The 20,610-nt window shown below is 49.0% G+C and overlaps 7 protein-coding genes across 7 annotated transcripts; 2 read left to right on the top strand and 5 right to left on the bottom strand.

Moving 5' to 3' along the window:
• Nucleotides 1-479: 479 nt before the first annotated feature.
• Nucleotides 480-1,074, bottom strand: FOIG_16326 (insulysin; the record flags this gene model as incomplete). The annotated part of the gene is made up of 3 exons (XM_031217763.1): nt 480-707; nt 780-1,011; nt 1,064-1,074. The coding sequence occupies 3 exons, from the start codon at nt 1,072-1,074 to the stop codon at nt 480-482; spliced, it is 471 nt and encodes a 156-aa protein (XP_031052532.1).
• Nucleotides 1,075-3,189: 2,115 nt separating this feature from the next.
• On the bottom strand, nt 3,190-3,980 carry FOIG_16325 (uncharacterized protein; the record flags this gene model as incomplete). The annotated part of the gene is made up of 2 exons (XM_031217762.1): nt 3,190-3,352; nt 3,508-3,980. 2 exons carry the CDS (start codon nt 3,978-3,980, stop codon nt 3,190-3,192), a joined length of 636 nt encoding a protein of 211 aa, XP_031052531.1.
• A 3,120-nt stretch (nt 3,981-7,100) lies between these two features.
• On the top strand, nt 7,101-9,144 carry FOIG_16324 (uncharacterized protein; the record flags this gene model as incomplete). Its single annotated transcript, XM_031217761.1, has 3 exons — nt 7,101-7,244; nt 7,300-7,910; nt 7,971-9,144. 3 exons carry the CDS (start codon nt 7,101-7,103, stop codon nt 8,995-8,997), a joined length of 1,782 nt encoding a protein of 593 aa, XP_031052530.1. The 3' UTR covers nt 8,998-9,144.
• A 659-nt stretch (nt 9,145-9,803) lies between these two features.
• On the bottom strand, nt 9,804-10,136 carry FOIG_16323 (uncharacterized protein; the record flags this gene model as incomplete). The annotated part of the gene is made up of 1 exon (XM_031217760.1): nt 9,804-10,136. One exon carries the CDS (start codon nt 10,134-10,136, stop codon nt 9,804-9,806), a length of 333 nt encoding a protein of 110 aa, XP_031052529.1.
• A 612-nt stretch (nt 10,137-10,748) lies between these two features.
• Nucleotides 10,749-11,202, bottom strand: FOIG_16322 (uncharacterized protein; the record flags this gene model as incomplete). The annotated part of the gene is made up of 3 exons (XM_031217759.1): nt 10,749-10,906; nt 10,982-11,056; nt 11,115-11,202. The coding sequence occupies 3 exons, from the start codon at nt 11,200-11,202 to the stop codon at nt 10,749-10,751; spliced, it is 321 nt and encodes a 106-aa protein (XP_031052528.1).
• Nucleotides 11,203-11,281: 79 nt separating this feature from the next.
• FOIG_16321 (uncharacterized protein) lies at nt 11,282-14,732 on the bottom strand (the record flags this gene model as incomplete). Its single annotated transcript, XM_031217758.1, has 4 exons — nt 11,282-13,697; nt 13,788-14,099; nt 14,149-14,275; nt 14,375-14,732. The coding sequence occupies 4 exons, from the start codon at nt 14,730-14,732 to the stop codon at nt 11,282-11,284; spliced, it is 3,213 nt and encodes a 1,070-aa protein (XP_031052527.1).
• A 2,960-nt stretch (nt 14,733-17,692) lies between these two features.
• FOIG_16320 (uncharacterized protein) lies at nt 17,693-18,805 on the top strand (the record flags this gene model as incomplete). Its single annotated transcript, XM_031217757.1, has 2 exons — nt 17,693-18,498; nt 18,553-18,805. 2 exons carry the CDS (start codon nt 17,693-17,695, stop codon nt 18,803-18,805), a joined length of 1,059 nt encoding a protein of 352 aa, XP_031052526.1.
• Between the last annotated feature and the right edge of the window lie 1,805 nt (nt 18,806-20,610).

Raw genomic sequence — 20,610 nt, 5'->3', positions numbered from 1 at the left:
CATGTCCGATAAGATGGCTAATGTATCGGCTAGGCTGGGTAGCAAACATAAACTCCTAGTCGATAAAGGGGAAGTACAGGAGTCCATGGCGGGCTTCGCAAAACACTGCATGCCGAGATCAGATTCCCTGGAGGGAATCTCGCCCGGCCATCTGTTTGGTAGAAGTTTTTTATTGATGACAGGAGAGACCAGCTCAGCAACCCATTTCTAGAGTACATTCAGCGGCTCTCTGCCCAGAACGACTAATTTGATGCGGTTTGCTGAATAGTGCTTGGCATGAAACTCAACGAACTTATCCCTCACAATAATTCCACGTGCCTCGGGGAGTGTCTGAGAACCTCGAAATTGCCGGCTGAGAAGTGACAGAATGGGTGATTAGGGTTGGATAGACTTTCCCAGCTGATGCAGCCTCCAGGTGTCATTTCCAAGTTTTTTTTTTGTTTTCCGAATCGACTGCCTTCAACTCCCGATCCAAGGTCTCAGAAAGAAAGGGGTTCAATGAAGAACTGGGCGAATCGGTCGAGAGCCTCGCGCAGAGACAGGTTGTTATCGGATGGATCCTGATCATTGTCCGGCTTGGCAGAAATGTCAAAAAAGTAGTTCGTCGATGTTGGCCTTGTGTAAGCATTGGAGCTTCCTGAATTGGCGGAGAGGTATTGGCCGTATTCGTTTTCAATTAGGAATTTCTTTGCGCCCATGAAAAGAAGCTATTGACAAGCAGAAATGTTAGTCCACTGCCTGGTTGTATAACATCACGAATTTTGAATTGGGACACTTACATGTTCGACCGCATGGGCCATACCGGGGATATCAGACTCGTCGCTGAAATTTCCCACATTGACATCCAGGGCAGCGCTGGCCTTGTCGGTCTCGGGGTCATGTACCAGGAGATCCTCGAGCTCGTGGTCCAGACGAATGACTCGATAATCACGATCGTAAAGTGAAGGCTTCTCGAGAGAGTCGGAACAAGCGTTATCGGTATAGGAGCATCGTCCGCGGCTGGGGTGGCATCTTCGTCGTGTTGCGAGTGAGGCATTGCTGAAGCGATGGTGTCAAGACACACCTACTCGACATTTGCTGGTGTGGTGAAAGTGGTAAGCACAAGAACTAGGGAAAACTGAGATCGGCCAAGCGTTCTTTCCTATTTTTGAGACAGGATGTTGACAAGGGCGAAGACGCTTACGGTCATGGCGATGGTTGGGCCGCGGGGAATGATTGGTAGGTCAGTGCGAAACGGGGATGATCAACGCTGGTTCGACCTGAGGAAGCCAGACAATAGAAGTAAAGAGACAACGTGGCTATGACAGGCGACCCATAGATGTACAGCCGCAGCCTGCAGTGACCCATACTTCCCAGCAGCAAAGGTGTAGAGTGAAGGCTGTAGGACACAAGTTTGTTCCGCGTCCCGTCATCGTCTTAATTCATGCAAGCAAGGTACCTCATTCCCATACGTAGTACGGGCCTGTGCAGAGGCTCCGCGGGCAATTTGGGAGTACCGGTAAGCTGGATGCGGTAAATGGTGCAAGGGGCATGAGCAGGTGCTCTTATCGAGAGTTGGTCATGTATGGCTAATAGCTGTCGTCGTTGGCTCGGTTAGGAGGTCTCAAAAGGACAAAAAAAAGGAAAAAAACCAATAAAAGAAAAACGAACCAAGCGCGGCTCGGATTGGGGTGCAGAAATCACTCAACACAGACCATTGGCTATTTCAATCGGGGCTTCGTCTCAACTGCTGTGTGCTGACGAGCCTTGCTCTTTCTGACACATAACCAGGGGCACTTCTGTTAGCACAGTCAGGGTGACGCGAGAGCCTGGTCCATTTCAGAAAAGCAAGGATGGCCAACGTCGCCTGTCAGAGCTAGCCACCACAAGCCAACGCCACCCTGGAAATTGCCCCATCTAAGGGAGCCCTGTGTGCTCGATTTGGCCAACATGGGCCAGAGAGAATGAGCCTGGTGGGGCCCCTCGCTGTTGTTGCCTTTCTGTGTGCCTGGTGCATTCTGAGAGCGGCGGCATGCATGTAACGCAGGCTACACGGAAAGGTTAGTAAAACGTGAGTGCAGGCGGAGACGAGGTCCACATTCGTCTTCCCGCCATCAACGGCAAGCCCAGGTATGTTGCTGGTAGGCAGGCCGGGAAAAAGAATTGACACCAATAGTATTAGCACGACGGTCATTGTGATGCTTGGATCGACCATCCTCACACTTATGTGTTCGTTCGAAACTCGATTGGATGACAAATCGAGCTGTTATGCGAACAGCTAGGTGGCTTGGTACTGGGTAGCGACCGCGCTCAATCAACAAGCCTCTGATAGGTCTACCGAGGTGCGCCTATTAGATCGTCTTGTCAGAAGATATTGAGATTTCTCGTGGACACCACTCTTGACGTCGAAGATCTCAAGTCTCTATCGGCTTGATACTTGCCTGTTGCAGTGGAGGTCCAAAGGCCGTACTCAGCAAGCTGAACCGCGTGACTAAAAGCGAGGACGATGAGAATTCCTTACAATGAAAAATAGTTCCCATGATTTTTGGTGATCAGGAAGGTTAGCCGTGGTCATAGGAAAGTAGAAGGACTGGCACTCGGCCTTGTGGTTCAAGATTTTGTATTTGGAGTGTCGGAGGAGAGTGCCATGTTCTGTTTCACGTGACCAATGATGCTGAGCGATAGCTGTTGGGTGTTATGTCACAGGATTTGAAGTCCGATGCGACAATGAGAAGTGAAACTTGCATTCTGAGCTTCTTGACCACAGCCATTGTATTGATACTTGTTGAGAATGATGGAAGTCTGCCTTGCCGGCTGAGCCCCCCGTCAAAGCCACTTTGAAGACTGACCCCGCTAGCGCCGCTAGTTTCCGAGTCTATGAAATCATCAAATAATGTTTAAGTGAGACACGCAGAGTGGCTGAGCCAATATATGACTAAGGGGTTCAGGGTAGTAATCTCTCCAAGATCTTCCTTCCCAACGGCCGGCCGCAAACGTGCGTTGTCTGGTTGTTGAAACCATGTTAGCCATTGCATGATGGTTCTTTTTCTTCCTATCCATAATCCTCTATGTACGACTCCTGAACTAATCTCCGACAGAGGCAGTACCCATTTCGCGGTCAAGCGTCTCAGGCACCTAGAGGAGGAATTGCAAGCCGTAAGAATAAACTTGAGGCAGCTAACACAGGTAACAAAGAACACGATATTTCTTTTATTCTTTTTTCACTGTAAGAGCTTCTACCAAAGTTTCCGCGATAACTATTATATCTGATATGGCAATGGAGTCCTTGGGCCTTTGTTGCAAGAAAAGACCAAAAGCTCTAAACACAGTCTCCCACTGAACAATTTCCCACAGTGGAAGATTCGAATAAAGTCTTGATACATGATAGCGGCAGTACACCGAAGTGTTGTCGGCAACTGCACGAGCCCGGAGCCTCGGCAATACATATGCAGGTTCGCCATTATGTTCAATAACCCGACCTTCCCACTTATTAAATCAAGAATCAAACGAGCTTTGGAGTCTCCAAACCGATCTTCAAGTCCCTTATGGGCCAAGTCGCCAATTCCAACGATATTACCGCCAAAGACGACATCAATATAGCCTTGCTTGGTTGCAATGCACTCCTTGTGGACGCAGACAGCCTGAGCGTTGAACACCTTAGGAAATTCGCTCGGCTTGAGGCGAAGGACCTGATGAAGCTCACAAAGAAGGAGGCAGGCAGGTCCAAGTAGCTGAAGAACAATGTCAACTGGATGCGTCATAAGCACCACCTCCTCATGCATCAAGTCTCCTCCATGCCGAATGTTCTTGTTGCCGGGATGTTCCAGATGTGATGGTCTAGGGGGTATAGGTGTGTCGGTCGGCGTTGTCTCAGGCCTGAAATTTCCATCCTCACTTTGAATCTCACTATCAATCATAGTCGCCGTGTCATCAGATGGCTGTTCGGCTGATTCGTCGTCCGCATTGCATAAAAAGATAGAAGACGGGAGTGGAGATGACATCGTCGACGACACAAGAATCAATTCATGGCTTGACATTGTGCGTTGGTGAGGATCTGCCAACGAAGGCAGGGATGGAATGTGCTGGTTTGTCGATTCTATGGTGATCGTTTTCGGCGTGGCAAACATCCATAACAAGACAGTGAAGCTAGAATCTTCGCTTCTTATACACGACTGACATCCTTTATACCAGATGTATTACAGCAGTCAGAGACCCCAGCACACAATATGCATGTCCCCCAGTCATGTCGCTCCCTCGGCGTCTAATGACTGGGATCAGTATGATATGTTTGGCCTTTAGATACGGCTGGCGGCTTCTGTCACATTTGCAGCGCATTATTTGAAGTAAGATGAGAAGGGAGTCTCTACATCAGTCCCTGGAATGAAGGGCTTTCGTTACATTAACCTACATCCGTCGGACAGGAGAGTGAATCAATTATCGAGAATCTCATCTTGCGCTGGTATCGGTTAGTTAAACTGTATTTTTCATCATGGAGCAGTGATCAAGTCCTTGTGGTTCTGATAGCAGACAGCTGTAGCTTACATGGCCCGTCATATTCTGCACAGGGATGGCCATGATGCGGCTGAAGAACATGGTCATCGGCTTCGAGACCCGGAATGTGCGTCCCCTGAACGTCGCAATAGCAGTTCGCCAATAGCAACATCCGCAACCATGTGAATTATGGCGGTGAGGCTCTATATCCCTATCGAAACAATTGTTAGGTGTTCATACAAGGGACAACGCAGCATGTGATAATGCAAGCCACACTCAGCCGAAACGTATCAGAATAACCCAGACCAAAGAGAGGGTTGAAAATATTTTTTTTCCCTAGCAGCTTGGAGAAGTTACATGCAGATCAGGGTTTCGAAGCGGCAGGAAAACCATAAATGATGGGTAGTGCTCGTTCCTAGCCGTCTCCAGTTTCCCTGTAATAGAGGCGAGAATTTGATGTGTCACTTAGCTAACAGGTTGTCGCGTGTGGCTTTTCTACAATGACACTATTAATATAATGAAAGCTTGTTCTTTCGCGAGTAAAATGTAAACGACAGTAGAAAGGGAATTGATGGACGTGCAGGGGAAAGTAATAAAGGAACGTGTCGAACGGCGCTTAATCTGCACCCTCGTCTCAGCTTCTGGGATGTCGAGTTAGGTTTGATATACACATTGAGTGCTGATGCCGTCCACCAAGTCGTATCGACAGCTCCTCAAATTCTTTTTGAGGTTCTAAATTTAGGGTTGTATTGGTCAACGGGTAGGGCTTTCGGCGTGCGTCTCATTCACTCTCTAGGGTACCCCACATACCCTAATCCAATTAAACTAATACTATCAAATGTACTTCCTTCTACTAAAATAGCAGTCCAAGACTTAGGTACCTCTGGTTATACAAGTTACAGGTCGTAACCTTGACTGCCAGCGTTATGCCCCCTTGAGGCTGGTGTTCGTGGCGTATTGATCAGCAGCTAATCGATACTGGGGTTTAAGCCCATAGAAATACATCAATGGTGCTTCCTGTGAATCAAAGGGATGCTTATTCGTTTGGCAGCTTGGTTGTAGTGCGTGACATGCATCAGATAAATGGAAAGATATTTCTCGACACGGCTAGAAACCTGGACTCAAGGATCGTATTCTCAAGAGATTCTTGACGTATAATGTTGGTATCTTTGAGTCATTCGTTCGATTGACAAGTCTGGCTATTGATACTAATTTCGCTGTAACTTGGTACCTCATGTTGTATTTTCTAAAGAATTGAAAACAGGCCCCAGTATCGCTATCTTCCTATACCTGCCTACAGAATCGAAATCAGTCTTCCGAAGAAAACCATAAGGAATGAGAGAAGCAAGAATCGGATCAAGATATCCATCCAGCCCAATTCCCGAAACATCAACTTCTGATCAACAACATATTCGACTAGAGCGTTTAGACACGCTTTATACAATTCCTGTACGTCCTCAATTTCAAATCCGCTCCCAGTTTGACAATATTCTGTTACATATTTCCGACCCTGGGCTTGCCAAAAGACTCTAGCTTGCAAGACCCTCTTCTCGCCCTCAGTGTCCATGGTTGCTGAAGGATACGATTGTGATTCAGGAAAGACCAACTTGTATGTGTACTTCCAGCGTTGCTCGGGACGCAGGTCAGTGTATTCTTTGGATTTTGTTTTGTTTTTCAGCTGGCTTTTCTGGTAATAGTTGATGCCGTCTGGAATTATGAGGGGCCCAGCTTTGCATTTTCCCTTGATGATATGGGTATCACATTTCGCCACCGTTTCAAAGGTCTTCGAGCATTTGGGGCAATACGGTATCCTCATGTGATAGCGTACCAGGTGCATGTTCACGTGCTCAACCGAACGGAGATCATGACATGCAAGACAAAGTCGATATTTCTCGGTATTTGAAGCATAGAAGGGGCATTTGAAGTGATATGGTCCGTCGGGTGGTGCAGAGGACCCTGTAGTTTTTAAAAACTGCTGCAAGGGTTCCAAGGCTTGGGATAAAATACGGTCCACGGCATCTTGAATCTTTTCCTGGGTATAAAAGGTGTAGTCCCTAGGTTGGCCGTCACAACAAGACTCATCCCCCGAGGAAGCATCATTCGAGCTATAGGAGTGGTCATCGTAATGCGTAGATTCATGAGAGCTTGGGGCCAGGCTTCCAGAAATGAGACGAGCCATGTCCGTAGAGAGAGGTGACGCGGGGTATTGGAGTGTGAACGTTGAAGTTACTACGCTGGTCCCAGAAAAACAACACTGAAATCTTAGCTTTTACGTCAGCGGATCAACGTCCTTCCGGATCAAATTAAGACAAGCTATTTTTTGCCGTGTTTGACGCTTGATAAGGCAACAAGCACGGCACACAGGATCCTGGTCGCGTGTCACGTGGCGTTAATCTGCCTGCCTTCCGTCGAGGCTTCCAGAAGTACCAGTCACATCCATCTACTCTGTACTAGCTTCCTACATGCTGTCACGTCCTCAAAAGCGGGGAATGCGGCTCAACTGGGAGCCCTGTCTTTTAGCATAGATGGGGGAGAGTATTTCATCAGCCGACCGTGAGATTGAGTGACAGGCGGCTAATTAACCTGATGTTCCTTCTTTATGTACACCTGAATTTGATCCAGTGCTAGCCATGAGCCTTCTCAAAATGCCCATCGAGATTGTTTCTCTCCTCGTTGAGCTCCTCGATGCTGAAGATGTGTTTAACATGGCCCTGACTTGCAAACATTTGAGCTACATGCCTTACGATAGAAGAATATGTCGTCTTGCACTCTTGGTTCGTGTCGCAGTCTCATGTCTTAGTGAGGTAGTCCCCGCTAACAGCACCTCAGAAAGCACCATATTCTACAGAAGCTCAGGAGGCGCGGTCTACCAAGAACTTCCCAAAGGCGTTCCGTAAACTTGCTAAGCGACGAATGGCTGTCCAATCCGCAGAGCCATGGACGGTCGCCATTGTGGCTATGGCAGATCAGTTCTCTTATACGAATGGTCACTTGTGCTACACTGTTAATAGCAAGCATTTCCATGTACTCGACACCCTCCACAAGAAGCCTACATTTGAGTTAACAGTCGATGTCGCACTGCTTCTCAAGGCCGCAGTGAGGGACTACGATCCTCAAAGTTCGCATACATTTAAACCCCTTTACTACGCCGAGGGCATCGTATCATGTCTCGCCACTCAAGTTCTCGAAGACTCCACCACATGCAGCTGGCTCCTCATCTTCGAGCTAATAGAATCTCCCAGATGGGTTGTTGTGCAAAGGCCAGATTCAAGCTACCCGCCCTTTGTGCGCAATGACAAGAATTACCTATTCTGGGGTTCAAAATCACATGCCAGACTCGATGGTAGCTCCAGATGGGGTATTCATTGCCTTAATCTCCAGACTCGCAAGTGGGCAGATTCGCAGCTGATTCTATGGGACCTTAACGGGGAAAATATTGGGTCTGACATCTGCTTTGAAATCTTCGATGGACAATTTTACTGTGTTTAGAATACGTTCAGAACAGAAGCCGACGATGGAATGCGTAATAACTTCTACCAAGTTTTGAGGTTCCCTGTAGATAATGCAGTTCATGAAAAGTGCGAGATACCTCCAATGCGCAACCTCTGGCGTCTCCATGACTCAGAGTGCACAGTGGACGAGCGTTGGACGTCGTTGCAGCTCACCAAAGACGAGAAAACAGGCAATCTCCTCATCGTTGAGACTCGAAAGGAGTGGTTCCCGGGAAATGCAGGCAGCCAGAGGACGTGCTACAGAAAGGAGCTTCAGTTCGAAACACAAGCAAAAGTTCCTCGCCCAGAGCATTCTCTACACACTCCGCTCGAGTCGGCCATGGGTAGCCTCGAAGAGGCGGAATGGAGAAGCGAGGATCATATTGAAGAACGGTCAAGTGAGAAGATCCACATCGGTGATGGCCCATCTGATGCCACAGCATACACCCTCCAAGAATGCTTTGTGCGTTCATACAATACATCGTGCAATGCTTTCGTCGACCTTGTTTATGAAGGTGACAACCCTGACTTGGGGTTGCAACTCAGAGTACAGCCCATGAAACAAGAGCCATCAGTCAGAATGTGGCCACGAGACCAGGAAGCATGCCACCCCCATAACGACTTGGCTCAGCTCCAAGGTGCTGTCAGCCCCATCCAGCCGATCAAAGAAATCGAGTGGTTCATGGACGAGCGAATCTTAGTATATTCACCAACTCATATGGCATCTGGACAATTGAGGCCCGTCATTCTCATCTCATTCGATCCAGAGCTTGTTCTTCCAGGCTTTCCCAATTATCTAGCACAAATTCAAGATTCAAACGACCATTCCGATGCCGCTCCCCTTCTGGAAACCAGTGGCGGACCAAATGGGATACCATGGTCATCGAACCAGGATATCGACGAGCTTGTCTCGCCAGGAGAAGGGGATCCAAAGGCATGTGCCAGCTTTGTCAGATCACGCCCTTCACTTTACCAGACGATGAGTATGGGTAACGGCGATGCACATGGCTTTGATCTCTCATACCCACGTCGTTGATGATGAATCTGTGGGTGTTATTGCGGCCTCAAGCCTTTTCAATGACCTCAAGACCTTCAAAGGCCTTACTAAGTCTTACCATCGAGCAGCGTAGTCTTCTTAAAATTGGTAGGTATAAGAAAACTGTAATTAATACAGAGCGTTACTATTGCTAGGTGATATCCTGCTTTGCTTCAACGGTCCCATTGGGCCGGCCAGGATTGGAAGAACTCAAAATCTTCTAACACTTCGGCTTCCTAGGACTAATCTCTATTAATTGTCGGGGTCAGGGAGTATATTGAAGAATCAAATAAATGTGGATATAACCCTGAGTATTCGGGCTCAATTGGTCCCTGTCAACAATGGCTCAGTATCCAGAACAACACAGTATCATGTCACATCTAAGAGGCTTACTATTGGAAGTAACGTAAGGTATCAACGAACGCCAAGTTGAGATATGCGATGTGGGTATTTGGAGCATACCGAGGTGATTGAAGATCCGTTGCTTGCGTAGGACCCCTTGCAGAGAACTTAGAGACAGCGGCACAGCGTGCCGTCATTTACCGCAGCACCGCCTAGCATTCTCGGCCGGACAAGTTTTACTGTGCCCCGACTATTGAACTAGCACAGGGGGACTCAGCATACTTTCGAGAGGTAGCAAGACTTGAAGCTTCAAATTAAAATAAAAACAATATCTGACATTCTGACTTTGATAACAATGGCTATACTATTGCTACTATGGTTTGTAACGACGAGAAAATTGGTAGAGACTGGTAGAAAAGAGTGAAATACTATGCGGCATGCTCATCACCGTCCCAAGAGACGGCCTAGACCATCTCATTTCGGTCCAAACCTGTTGAAAAGTCCTTGTTACGCGAATCAGTGGATGAGCGCAAAGCGTCTGGGCTGAATGACACTGGTGGAGGGGACTTCATCTGTCGAGGCATGGGAATGCTCTCGTAGAGAGCCTCGAAAGGAGGAGATCGGACACGCTCCTTTCGACTGCCGCTGGCAGATCGGAATCGCTTGTTAACCTTGTGAACTAAGATACTGCTAATATCTTCAGTGCTTCGGTCTCGGCTCTGGCCCTTGTGGGAAGCTAGAGCCGGAGAGCTGGCCTCTGAAGCTTGGTTATTACCAGATGGCAAATCATCATCCATGGCAGTCTAGACCATATCCGATGCAACAGCACCTGCCTGCTGATGTCGCCGGATGTGTTGAAGAGGGGCAGGAGGCGATAGAGGTGGTGACGCTAAATGTCTGAGTCCCTTCCGAATTGGAGGCCCTGAAGGAAAGCGAGGGGCCTGGCGTACTCGTGAGAACGTCGTCGCTCACCGGTGTCAACTGTGCTGGCCAGGATCATCTGGAATTGGGGGCGACATGCTGCGAGGAATAAGAGGTCGCGCTGGTGGCTGGTAGACGGTTGATGGTAGCAGAGTGAGGCTAGGCCTGGTGACTGGCTCCTCTCTCTCAGGCGACCGTTGAGGCGAGGTTTTGGGAGACTATCTCTGAGAAAAGCCGGCTGGGATCGTGGGCACCTCGGGTCTAGTGGTGCTACCTGATTGACCATGGTTGCCCTCAATGATAAGCATCATGACCTTTGGAGTTGCTGGAAGTCCAATCACAGAGCCATTACGGGCGTAGATGCTCCTTTGAGGTGGCAGAGTAGCACTAAGAGGAGGGATATCGTCAGACAGAGGCTTAGGCTCAGCCGTCTTAACCGTGATCGCAAGAGAGGGAGAGAACTCGTTAGGGTTGGGAATAGAAGGTGTCTAAGCACACTTAGCCAGAGACTTGCGGCGCTCCTCAAGTTCTCGGGCAGCCTGTTCCTTCTTGCGCTGGCGCTTATCCTTCATTTGCTTGAGATCACCAGTATGCTCAGTTGAAGCAGCTCTGCCGTGAACAGAGATAGACCCGTCAAAGTTTGCAACTTCAGAGTTAGCTCTGCGTCTATGTTCCAAAGCATCTTGCTTGCCCAGTGTTGGCGAGTTAAGACCTCAGCTACCGCTGCGGCTATGCTTGTTTCTGAACTCCTCCTGGCCAGCCATGGCTGCTCTGTAGTCCTCTTCATCCTCAGAGCCTTGGTAATGGTGCATAGCAGCACTCAGAGACAGGAGTGAAGAAGGAGAACGCTGTACAGAAACCCTCTCGACATTGACTCAGGCCACGGAGTGTGAGAGCTGTGGGGGCGAGAGCGGCCTTCTGGGCTCCTGCGGCGGCTTCCATGGCTTGAATTTCTGCTCTTTGGCTTGACAGTCGATCTGCTGACCTTGCACTCTGTGCTTGGCCCGCCAATTTGGCTATATCACAGAGTTCTTAAGTTCAGCAAGTCCTCGGGAGACATGAGAATTGGTGGAGATGATCGCTTCGCCTTGGACCAATTGCAAGCACTTACATGGCCACGTTCCTCAGAAGGTTCTCGAGAGCGAGCAGTTTGTTCCCGATTTCCAGGTCGACTGCGCGGAGCATCCCGAGTTCTTGACTGGCTACGTTGGCGGTTGCGCTGCTTCTTGGAGTAGTGGCTGGCAGCATCCAGGCTGTGGATGTAATCTTGTCGGTTTCGCATAGCTTGATGAGGAAGACTTTGTCCAGCGCTCGATGCAGAAGTGACAGAGCTCGCCACGGAGGCAGGTCCTCTGCGGCGGGTTGGCCAGTGATAGCAGGTAGAAGAAGCAACAGAAGGCTCTGGAGACTTAATGTCTTCGTGGGCCGGTCCAACCTGTCGCTGCAAATTCAACCCCACCAGAATGCGGTCACGAGAATCATTGCGGGGGTTGCGCGATACCTGTTGCGTCTTCAACATGGTGGCTCGGTCAGGTGGTGGGAAATTTCTATCACTTAGTTGGACAACGCGCTGAGCATGCTCTCGCATCATCATTGGGCTTGCAGTGGCAGCACGCTGCAATGCGGTACCCATCGTCATGTTGTCATTGCCAGATGGTGTTCGAGTAAGAGTGGATTGAGGCTTATTGTCATAAGGAACAGCAGAGAGCTCAGCTGATCGAAGTGCTTCTCGGTTGAGGTCTGATGGAATCTCACCAATGGACGGTAGACGTCCGCGTCCTCGAGCAGAGACAGGGGTGTTGAACCTGCTGCTGTTTAAAGGGCGGAGGAACGCTGTCGTGGCCTCATTGTTAGAGGCATGCGAGAAGGCGGGTGAACCGGCAGAGTCAACGATAGGAGTAACACCGGCGGCAATAGGAGTTTGGCCACTGACATCTGCAAAGAACTTAGACTTCTGAGTTTGACCACCAAACGAGGTGATCAGCTTGAGTGTAGACGTCTTTGCGATGCTGCGTTGGGGCCCACGTTGAACGCCGGGAGGTGAGAGAGGCGGGCTTAAGACCTCAGGAATACTAGGAGTCATAGCTTGGAAGTTAAGTTGCGAAGCTGATGGAGAAGTCCAAGGCTCAGTAGACTCCTGGTCGGTGCAAGCAAAGCATCGGGTTGCCAGCTGCTGTTGACCATGTTGAACCGCCCACTCTCCCCATTTCTTGATAATGGCAGCTTGGCGTTCCCAAACACTAGGGGCTGAGAGGCATGTAAGGATCAGTGCCTCCATGTAGCGCTTGTGAGAGATATAAACCTCAATAGCGTCATTGTGATCACCCATGCCAAGCATAATAGTAACTGCTGTGTGCACGTCGCCAGCCTCAAGCAGGCGCTGGACGTATGTATGGCCAAGCTTCTGTTGTGAGGTATGGCCGCCGATTCCACTCAAAGCCAACAACATCCAGTCAGAAGAAGTCATGTTCTCGAAGTTAGCGTTCATGATATTAAGATCAATATCGCCAAGCCATTTGGCTAAAAGAATACGACTGGCAGATCCTTGGGGATGTCTGCTCATCTCATCCCTAATCAGATCTTCAACCTCTTTGTTCCATCCGAAGATGGTGTTGAGCATTTGACGGCGCAGATCATCATTGGTGAGACGAGCACTGTTAGCACTCATAGCATGCTTGTAAGGAATATCGCTAAGACATGCCCGAGTAAACTTGAATAGGTCGTGAACTTTGTTGTCGTCAGGGCTACGGGGAACTTCATTGCGCAGGCGAGAAGGTTTTCTTCGTGATCGGCTTGAGACCATGGAAGGAACACTTGTAGCGCCAAGAGAACATCTCATGGAATAAGTGTCTAAATCTCTCGTGTTACCATGAGCACTGTTGCCAATAGTTGATGACCTGATCGAGGTTCCAGCCGAGATATAGGTGTTTTCTGACAATCCTCTTGACCTCATGGATCCGGGGTAACCGCCAGGGGTGTGAGACGACCCAGCTGAGGATTTCGATAAGGATGAAAGTCCACTCCGACTTGAGACAGGGCTAGCTGATTCGTAAGGCTCATTACCAGAGTCGTAAGCTTGGCGTCGAGTCAGGCGAGCAAATGGCGATAGATGATCTTCCTCACTCTCGGAAATATCCATATACAGGGGAATAGAGCTCATCTCAGACTCGGAGGCGATAGTGGTAGCCGAGGTCGCTGATCGATCACGAGTTTCTTCTGATACTGGAGGTGAGGTGGGCAATATGTTTGCTGGGTGTCGGACATTGGCGACCATGATGGACGGGGATTTCAGGTCGAACTGCTGCACGGTGTTCTTGGAACCAAGGGTGAACAACGTGGCACCTGGGCCATAGACGGCGAGGCCACGAACAAGGTCGAGAGTTGGGATGGGATCACGAGTGACGAGCTTTGTTCTAACATCCCAAGACCACGTTTGCCTGTGCATATGTTAGTTGATGATGGGGTCATGCAGCCAAGCGCGCGCGTAGCCTAGGGGTTTTTATGGCGGTGGCAAGCTGCAAACTTACGAGTGGGAATACTGAATTATGCGACCATTCTTGGACCAGCCCATCCAGTTGGGTCCGTCCATGGAGATCTCAGCCTTCTTAAGGTTTCGAACCACTTTTGCAGGATCATCGGCGCTGTATTTCTTTGCCACGCTCCAGACTCGTAAGTCACCATCCAGCATCTGGACAGCAAGCTTATCGGACTTTTGCCGAGACGAAGAAGCATGCCATGCAAGGTTAACGATGGGTGACGGCCCTATGAAGGTGGCAAGATTGTGTAAGATGGTGAAGCGTGGCTGCAAGGTTGCAACAATTAGAGAGCCATTTTGGTAACTATGATCGTGTTAGTGAGGCTTGAATTGCAGATGCAGGAGAACCTCACCCGATAGCAAATGTTCGACAATCAGATAATGGTGCCAAGGCACTTACAGCAATCTCGTCAATAGTGCTTGAAGAAACATGTTCGGATGTTAAAGGCTCAAATATGATGAGACTTCCGTTTGTGTTGCCTTCAAATAGTCAGTTGTTATCGTGGTAAACCCATTTCAAGAACTTGCCAAAAGCAACATTGCCGTTCTTCATCCATGCTGCGACAGTTAAATGCTTACAACAAGCAAGTCGAGAGATCTCGTCGCCTGTCATTAGATCCCACACAATCGCTATTTGGCCAGCATCATAACTAACAACAAAGCGACCACCATCAGCCTCATTGTGGTTATCGACTGCCAATAATTGAACGTCGGATGCGTGTCGTGAAAATATTCGTTCAATGGTGAGAGTATCATGGTGACAGCAGACTATGGATGAGCCCTGGGCGTACAGAAACATAGACGCAGTGGCGGCGCAGGGGTCCAAGTCCATTGAATCGGTAACATGAGGCATCGTGGTGCTGTCTGGGACCTGTGCCGTCTTGCGCATTGTTGCAGGCCTTTTGCTGCTGAAACTCGTTGATCGGTGCGATTCCATGACGAACCGGCCACGTGGAGGAAGTGATGGGCCTTTTGAGAGCCCTGAGATGGTCGGCCGATTGAAGTGCCGGAAGTTATGTATCTCTGTGGCACGATTCACAAAGTTTGAATCGGAATTCCCTGGCGAGGTTCGCGGCAACAAGATAGTTATCCTGGAAAAAGATTGTGTAAGATGGTAGAGCTAAGGAAATCTGGGAGTGAAAGGCGACTCACTGGGCATCGAGTCTTACCGATTTTTCCGGAGTTACCGCTTATATGATGACCATCTATCGTGAGCTAGGCGTCACAGCTTCAAGCTTGGCAATCATCAGGTTCAGATCAGCGGTCAAGGTAATGGGCGATGTCGGGTCAAGGAACAAAGACGGACGGGGGACAAGAAACCCGAGCGGTAACAATATGGCATCTTCATGAAAGATTACCCTATTGGCACCGCGGCCAACAGCAGGCGGAGCGGATGATCGCCATAAAATCAAGACTCCGCTAGTCTATTGCGCTAACAGGGGATCGGATGGTGCTGTACGGGGTAGGTATTGTGACGTGAGTGGATCGGATGAGGAGGTGTAGGTAGCCGTCGACGAGGGAGAGCAGGTGAATGGAACATGCCAGGCCTTCAAATCTCTATCGGAGCCACAGAGGGCGGGCAGGTGATTGTCGACAAATCGCGTTTGGTGTCGTTATTCCCAAGCTAAAATGGACAGCCGTTAGACGGACATATGAACAAGGGTGTAAATCCAGACCAATATTCAGCTGAGGGGACAAGAGTACATTGTGATTACCGTTTGAGGGTTGTTTCTGGCGAAGAGGATCGTCACTAAAGTCATTTCGATTGAGTGCGCTCTCAACATTGTCTTTCAGGTGAGCATATGTGATGCTTAGTAGATTCGGAGGCGGTCCGAGTGTAGACATGCCAGCGTAATGATAAGCAGGAAAGTGAAGCTCTCGCACAGCTGGTAGATCATCTTTCTAAGAGTCAATCATCCCCGTCTGCCCGAGAGCCCTTTTGGCAACATTTTCAATCAGAAACAGATGCCGTGCCTTGGCCTTGTTGGAAACGTCGAATGTTGAGGCCGCCCGTCGGCCGACGATGCGCCGCGAACGCCAATGCACAGCGGCAGACCCATTTTTTCGCAAGGCAAGTTGATCTTTCATGGCTTAACTATCCTTTACAGGGTTATGATCATCTTCTGCGACCTTCAGTGTCGGAACATATTCCATGGCCCCGGTCAACAACCGCCGCTAGACGTTATCACGTGTGGGCCCCTGGTCCCTGACATGGCAATGCTTCCACTCCATCTGTCTACACAGGACATCGAGGGACGTTTTCCCAATAATACTCGAGTGCCTGCATGCAGATAAATTTGGTAGCCGAAGCAATGCATCTTCCTACAACAGCAGGGAAGAACTGCTGCAGTAAACTATGACTTATGAGCTCGATAATAGTTTTCCCGCCAAATTCCATTACTTGGGTACGTAGAAAATTAAGATGATCGAGTAGAGGCCTATCTTTCACTCTACATGGTCTCCTGGTAATGAATGACTTCACCCCCACCATCCCTGTCGTCACTCGCCCTGTCCATCCAAGCCAGCTGCTTGCCCGTGGTCTCTGTGAGCGCGAAGGAAGGTACCCCGCACATAATTTTCCTTTTCAGGATGGGCAAGGCTCTGCTCGGCCTGTTGTGTCATTTGCACTGTGCCATGCCCGCTGTTTACCACGTGGGGAATGGGAGAACACCGACCGAAAAGTAATTTGGAGAGAACGTCAGAGGGATGTGAAACAAACGGTCAAGCTAGCAGCGTTGACACGTCTGCCCATCTCTGTAAAGATTTATCCCTACTCTTTAGCTATGTGTAAACGTCTCAGACTACGCATGAGCGTATGAAACGTTGCGATCTGAAACCTTATCGCTGTTGCTTCCATGCTATTGGATTTGATTCGCCTAGGTTGCTCTATGCCCGAGTGTAACGCCACGCCGATCGACCTTTTAGCCCAAACTTGAGAGATGGATTCAACATGTTAGTATGAGCGAAGTGATTGCTTATTTGCTTGTCAGTCACAGCGCCACTATCCTCTCTGACACTACCAAGATTATCGCCAGCCTACTCTGGTCGGATGTAGGGTAGAGTCATGTTGACTAGCAAGTGCTTTACCAGTCACTAACGGCAAACAATAGAACATGCCGCAGAATGATACGTCTCTCTCCTCATGAACCTGCATTTCCGGTGCCACAATGAAGGGTCGATTGTCAACAATTGCTCAGACATAATTTGCTACTTCGCCCTGCGATACCGCCCGCCCTCAGAGCTTTGCAAGCACGAAACAGACCTCTTGAGAATCCACTTAAGACCCAATCGATAGATCGGTGCATTCGTGTTCCACTGTCTTCTAAACGGCCCCCGTGATGGTTAAATGCCCGTAGCACCGGACTAATCAGGCCACTTAGTGTTGCTGTCAGTTCCAATGAAATCGTGCGAACGGATTGCCCCATGAAACTACTTCCAAAGTCAGGATCTTCATAATTTAAGCCAGCAAAGACTCTGCAGACTTTGTGATAAACGGTTTCTCGGTCGGATGCTCAACTCCAAGGCGAGGGCATTGCGACGTATCGCAGACTGAGGATCCATCGATTCGCCCTGTTGGCCAGTTCATAGCTCCGAGAGATTAGAACATTGAGGCGCCTCATATCTGCATTAGCCTGATGTAGGTAGCATCCGCCAATTCGAGCCGGCATCAGCCAGCCATGAAAGCGCAGGGGGTCTTGCTGCATGGGGTCCACTCTCGCCTTTAGCCTGACCCTCCAGGGGTGAAGCATTATCGGCTCCTGGTGAATTATTGAAGAATCTCGGATATGCCTATGGACGCCATTCCATCTACTCGCTTTATGAAGAGGACAAATACCATTCCAAAAGATCATTTGCGCTTGGAGAATCATGCAGTTCGAGTTGGATTACCGGTTCGACATGGACAACATGTCCAGCCTCTGCAGTCAGCCAATGCCATGTCCTTCCACCGAGACAGGCTTCTCTTCCGCCTCATCAGCTCATGAACCATTCAACCTTACGCCTGAATTTGGCATTATGGACTTTGGTATCACTTACAACTCTGTCTCTCACCAGGCAGAGTTGAACGATCCCTTATCAGCAATGGGCGAGCCCATGTTTCACCCTGTCAAAAATGACCCTGAGCAAATCTCATTCCCCCACTCTCTCCCTAACGATTCTATGAAGCAAGAGCAACTTAGCTTCGAGTACGAGCAAATGATTGCGATGGGCATGACGCATCAAGGATCAATGGGCTCATTGACACCATCAAACTCTTTTGGCATGGATGGTTACTCCCCTGATGCCTCAGTCAGTACTGCCTCTTTCATAATTACATCAACCCCAGGCGTCTCCGACTCCGGAGAGACAAGTTCCTCATGGTCTTGTGCCAGCACCAGCCCAATCTCACTTTTCTCTCATAGAGATCTCTCGGAGGGCGTCGACTCTTCTGACCAGGACTGGCACTTTCAGCCGTCGCTTTGTGCCCATCATTATAAGGCCGACGATTCCAACCCCATGCCAGCTCAAAGGAGTCTGATGGTGCATGATATTCAGCAAAAGAGTGCAGAGCTTCAGCAAGCTCACATCCGATCACCAAAGAAGCGATCTGCCAAGTCTAAGCCTGTTCAAATTGATGCTGCCCAAAGAGTGAAATGCAAATGTGACTATTTTGGTTGTCACAAGGCTTTCAGACGCAGTGAGCACCTCACGCGTCACAAAAAAAGGTAAGTTGCAATGGAAAACCATGAACAATCGACATATTAACTCACATCATGCAGTTTTCACGGCGAGGGACCCAACCGTTTCTTATGCGAGTTCTGTGGAAAAGACCAATTCAATCGCCAAGATAACCTCAATAGCCATCGAAAGTTGCACACGCGACGCAATAACCGTGAACGCGGCGTTATTTTCATCCCGGACGCAGTCTCTATCATTGAGCAAGAGGAACGAAGCAGAAGGCGGCGAGCCCCTTCGAATCTGAATATGGAAGGGAAACATAAAATCCAACCGGACCAGTTGCGCTCGAGATAGTGTCACATAGTGTCAACTCATACGGTCAGTAAACGGAAGCACTGTACTCGCACTTCTGGTGGCGCATGGCTCAAAGATGTATGTCCCAATACGTACAGCGGCGGTTGGGGAGCAATTTGAAAGTGCTACCTATCCGATACCTATAGCTGCAAGAAAACGTGAGGTGGAGGTATTGGCAGAGTAGTAAATGGATTAAATGTGGCCGATCCTGCGAAGACTGTTCATACATGTTAGTGTTCATAAGAGTGAACAAGGAGCTACGGCTGAAGCGAGAAATGGTTTCGGAGGTATCATTCATTATAATAGGTACGGTCAGAGGTCACTCCGTGTCTGTTTAAAAAGCTTAACATGTATTATGCGTCTCATGCACGGCTCCAAGTCGTCAATATGTAGCTTCCGAATCTTGCCTGGTACAACCAGAGTCTCTGTCATGTAGGTCACCTCTGTAATCTGTTTCACAACCATGGACATATTCCCCAATGTCTTGTTAAACTTTGTCTTCAGCGTTCCGGCTGTGTCATTTTCTTTTTTTTGCTTCCTTTCTAGACGACTGTGCCGACTCTTAGCCGTCGGTGAATTCGTGGGACAATCGACCTTGTCATGTTGTTCCCTCAATTTGGAATCTTTTCACGAAGTCCCTTCCTGGTCTCCACCAACGTCGGTTTCAATTGCTTAGAGACGCAGCCGTTTCCGGTCAACGTCCTGTCATCTGGTAGAGCGTTAAAGGCAACAGGATGTCTGACAAACGATTCGCATCCCAGCCTTGCCATGACCGTCGATTTACCAATGCTTTCAAATCCACCTGGTGTTGAGGTTGGTGGTACTAGCCGGCACTGTCTGATGCCAGGGATCCAACACGAATCGTTTAGGTTATGCTGCCCACCTTTGGAGTTGGTTCTTCACTAAAAGGACAACACGTTCTGACAAACCTGTAGACTACGGATGAGAAGTTGGTCCGAGTTCCGTTGGCGTCTCACTTCGTTCCGCGGCCATCTTCACCTTGATGTGTACAAAAGGTGATCTATCATTTCAGTTGATCACTTTCGGCAATCCAAGTACAGACGCCAGGTCTGACTCCCAGGTATCAAAAATGTGTTCTCCACCTGCTGTCTCGTCGCAGGCCGATACTTTGAGCTTTTCCATGAAGTCTGCCACAATAATATGTACTCGTGTCCATCAGCTGACGGCGGGTTGATCAGACCAATGTAGTTCATTCCCACCATGTCCGCCGCCGCCTTTTATTCACCTTCTTTGGTATGGAAGTGGTGTCTCTGTATATCCGTCGAGGGGCTAAATGAGCTTCACTAAATTGAGAAGTGAGGGGTACACCGTCAAGAACCATTTCTGTCCAGCCTGAGCAAGCATTGGTCTTTGCAAGAAACTTGAGGAGGCATTCAAATAAAAAGAGGGCTAAAATTGACTAGTCTTTTCACGTGAAGTAACTAGGTACAACACCACGCCCCGCTTTCTAGTCCAAGCGCTAGCCAATCAAGGTTGCCATTCCATCCAAGAAAATGCATCGTAACAGAATCTTATGCATCTACCGGGGGCCCCAGACCCCACCGGGATGACTGGCTGCCCTGCACATTTCGTCGAGTTAGCTTGAACTGTGAATAACGTACACGATAAGCATGCCGATCAGACAAGCATGCCGATCAAAAATCCCTCAACCTTACATCTAACCATCTAATCAATTGATTCTCAACCAAATAATATGTCTCAATCTAATAAAGAGGCTCAAATCCTTCTTGCACTTCAGGCCTATCAGGCAGACCCAAAATTAAGTCTGCGACGAGCTGCAAAGG

The sequence above is a fragment of the Fusarium odoratissimum genome, assembly GCF_000260195.1.
Source record: "Fusarium odoratissimum NRRL 54006 unplaced genomic scaffold supercont1.76, whole genome shotgun sequence".
NCBI lineage: Eukaryota > Fungi > Ascomycota > Sordariomycetes > Hypocreales > Nectriaceae > Fusarium > Fusarium odoratissimum.
This window is presented reverse-complemented; position numbering and strand designations above follow the sequence as displayed.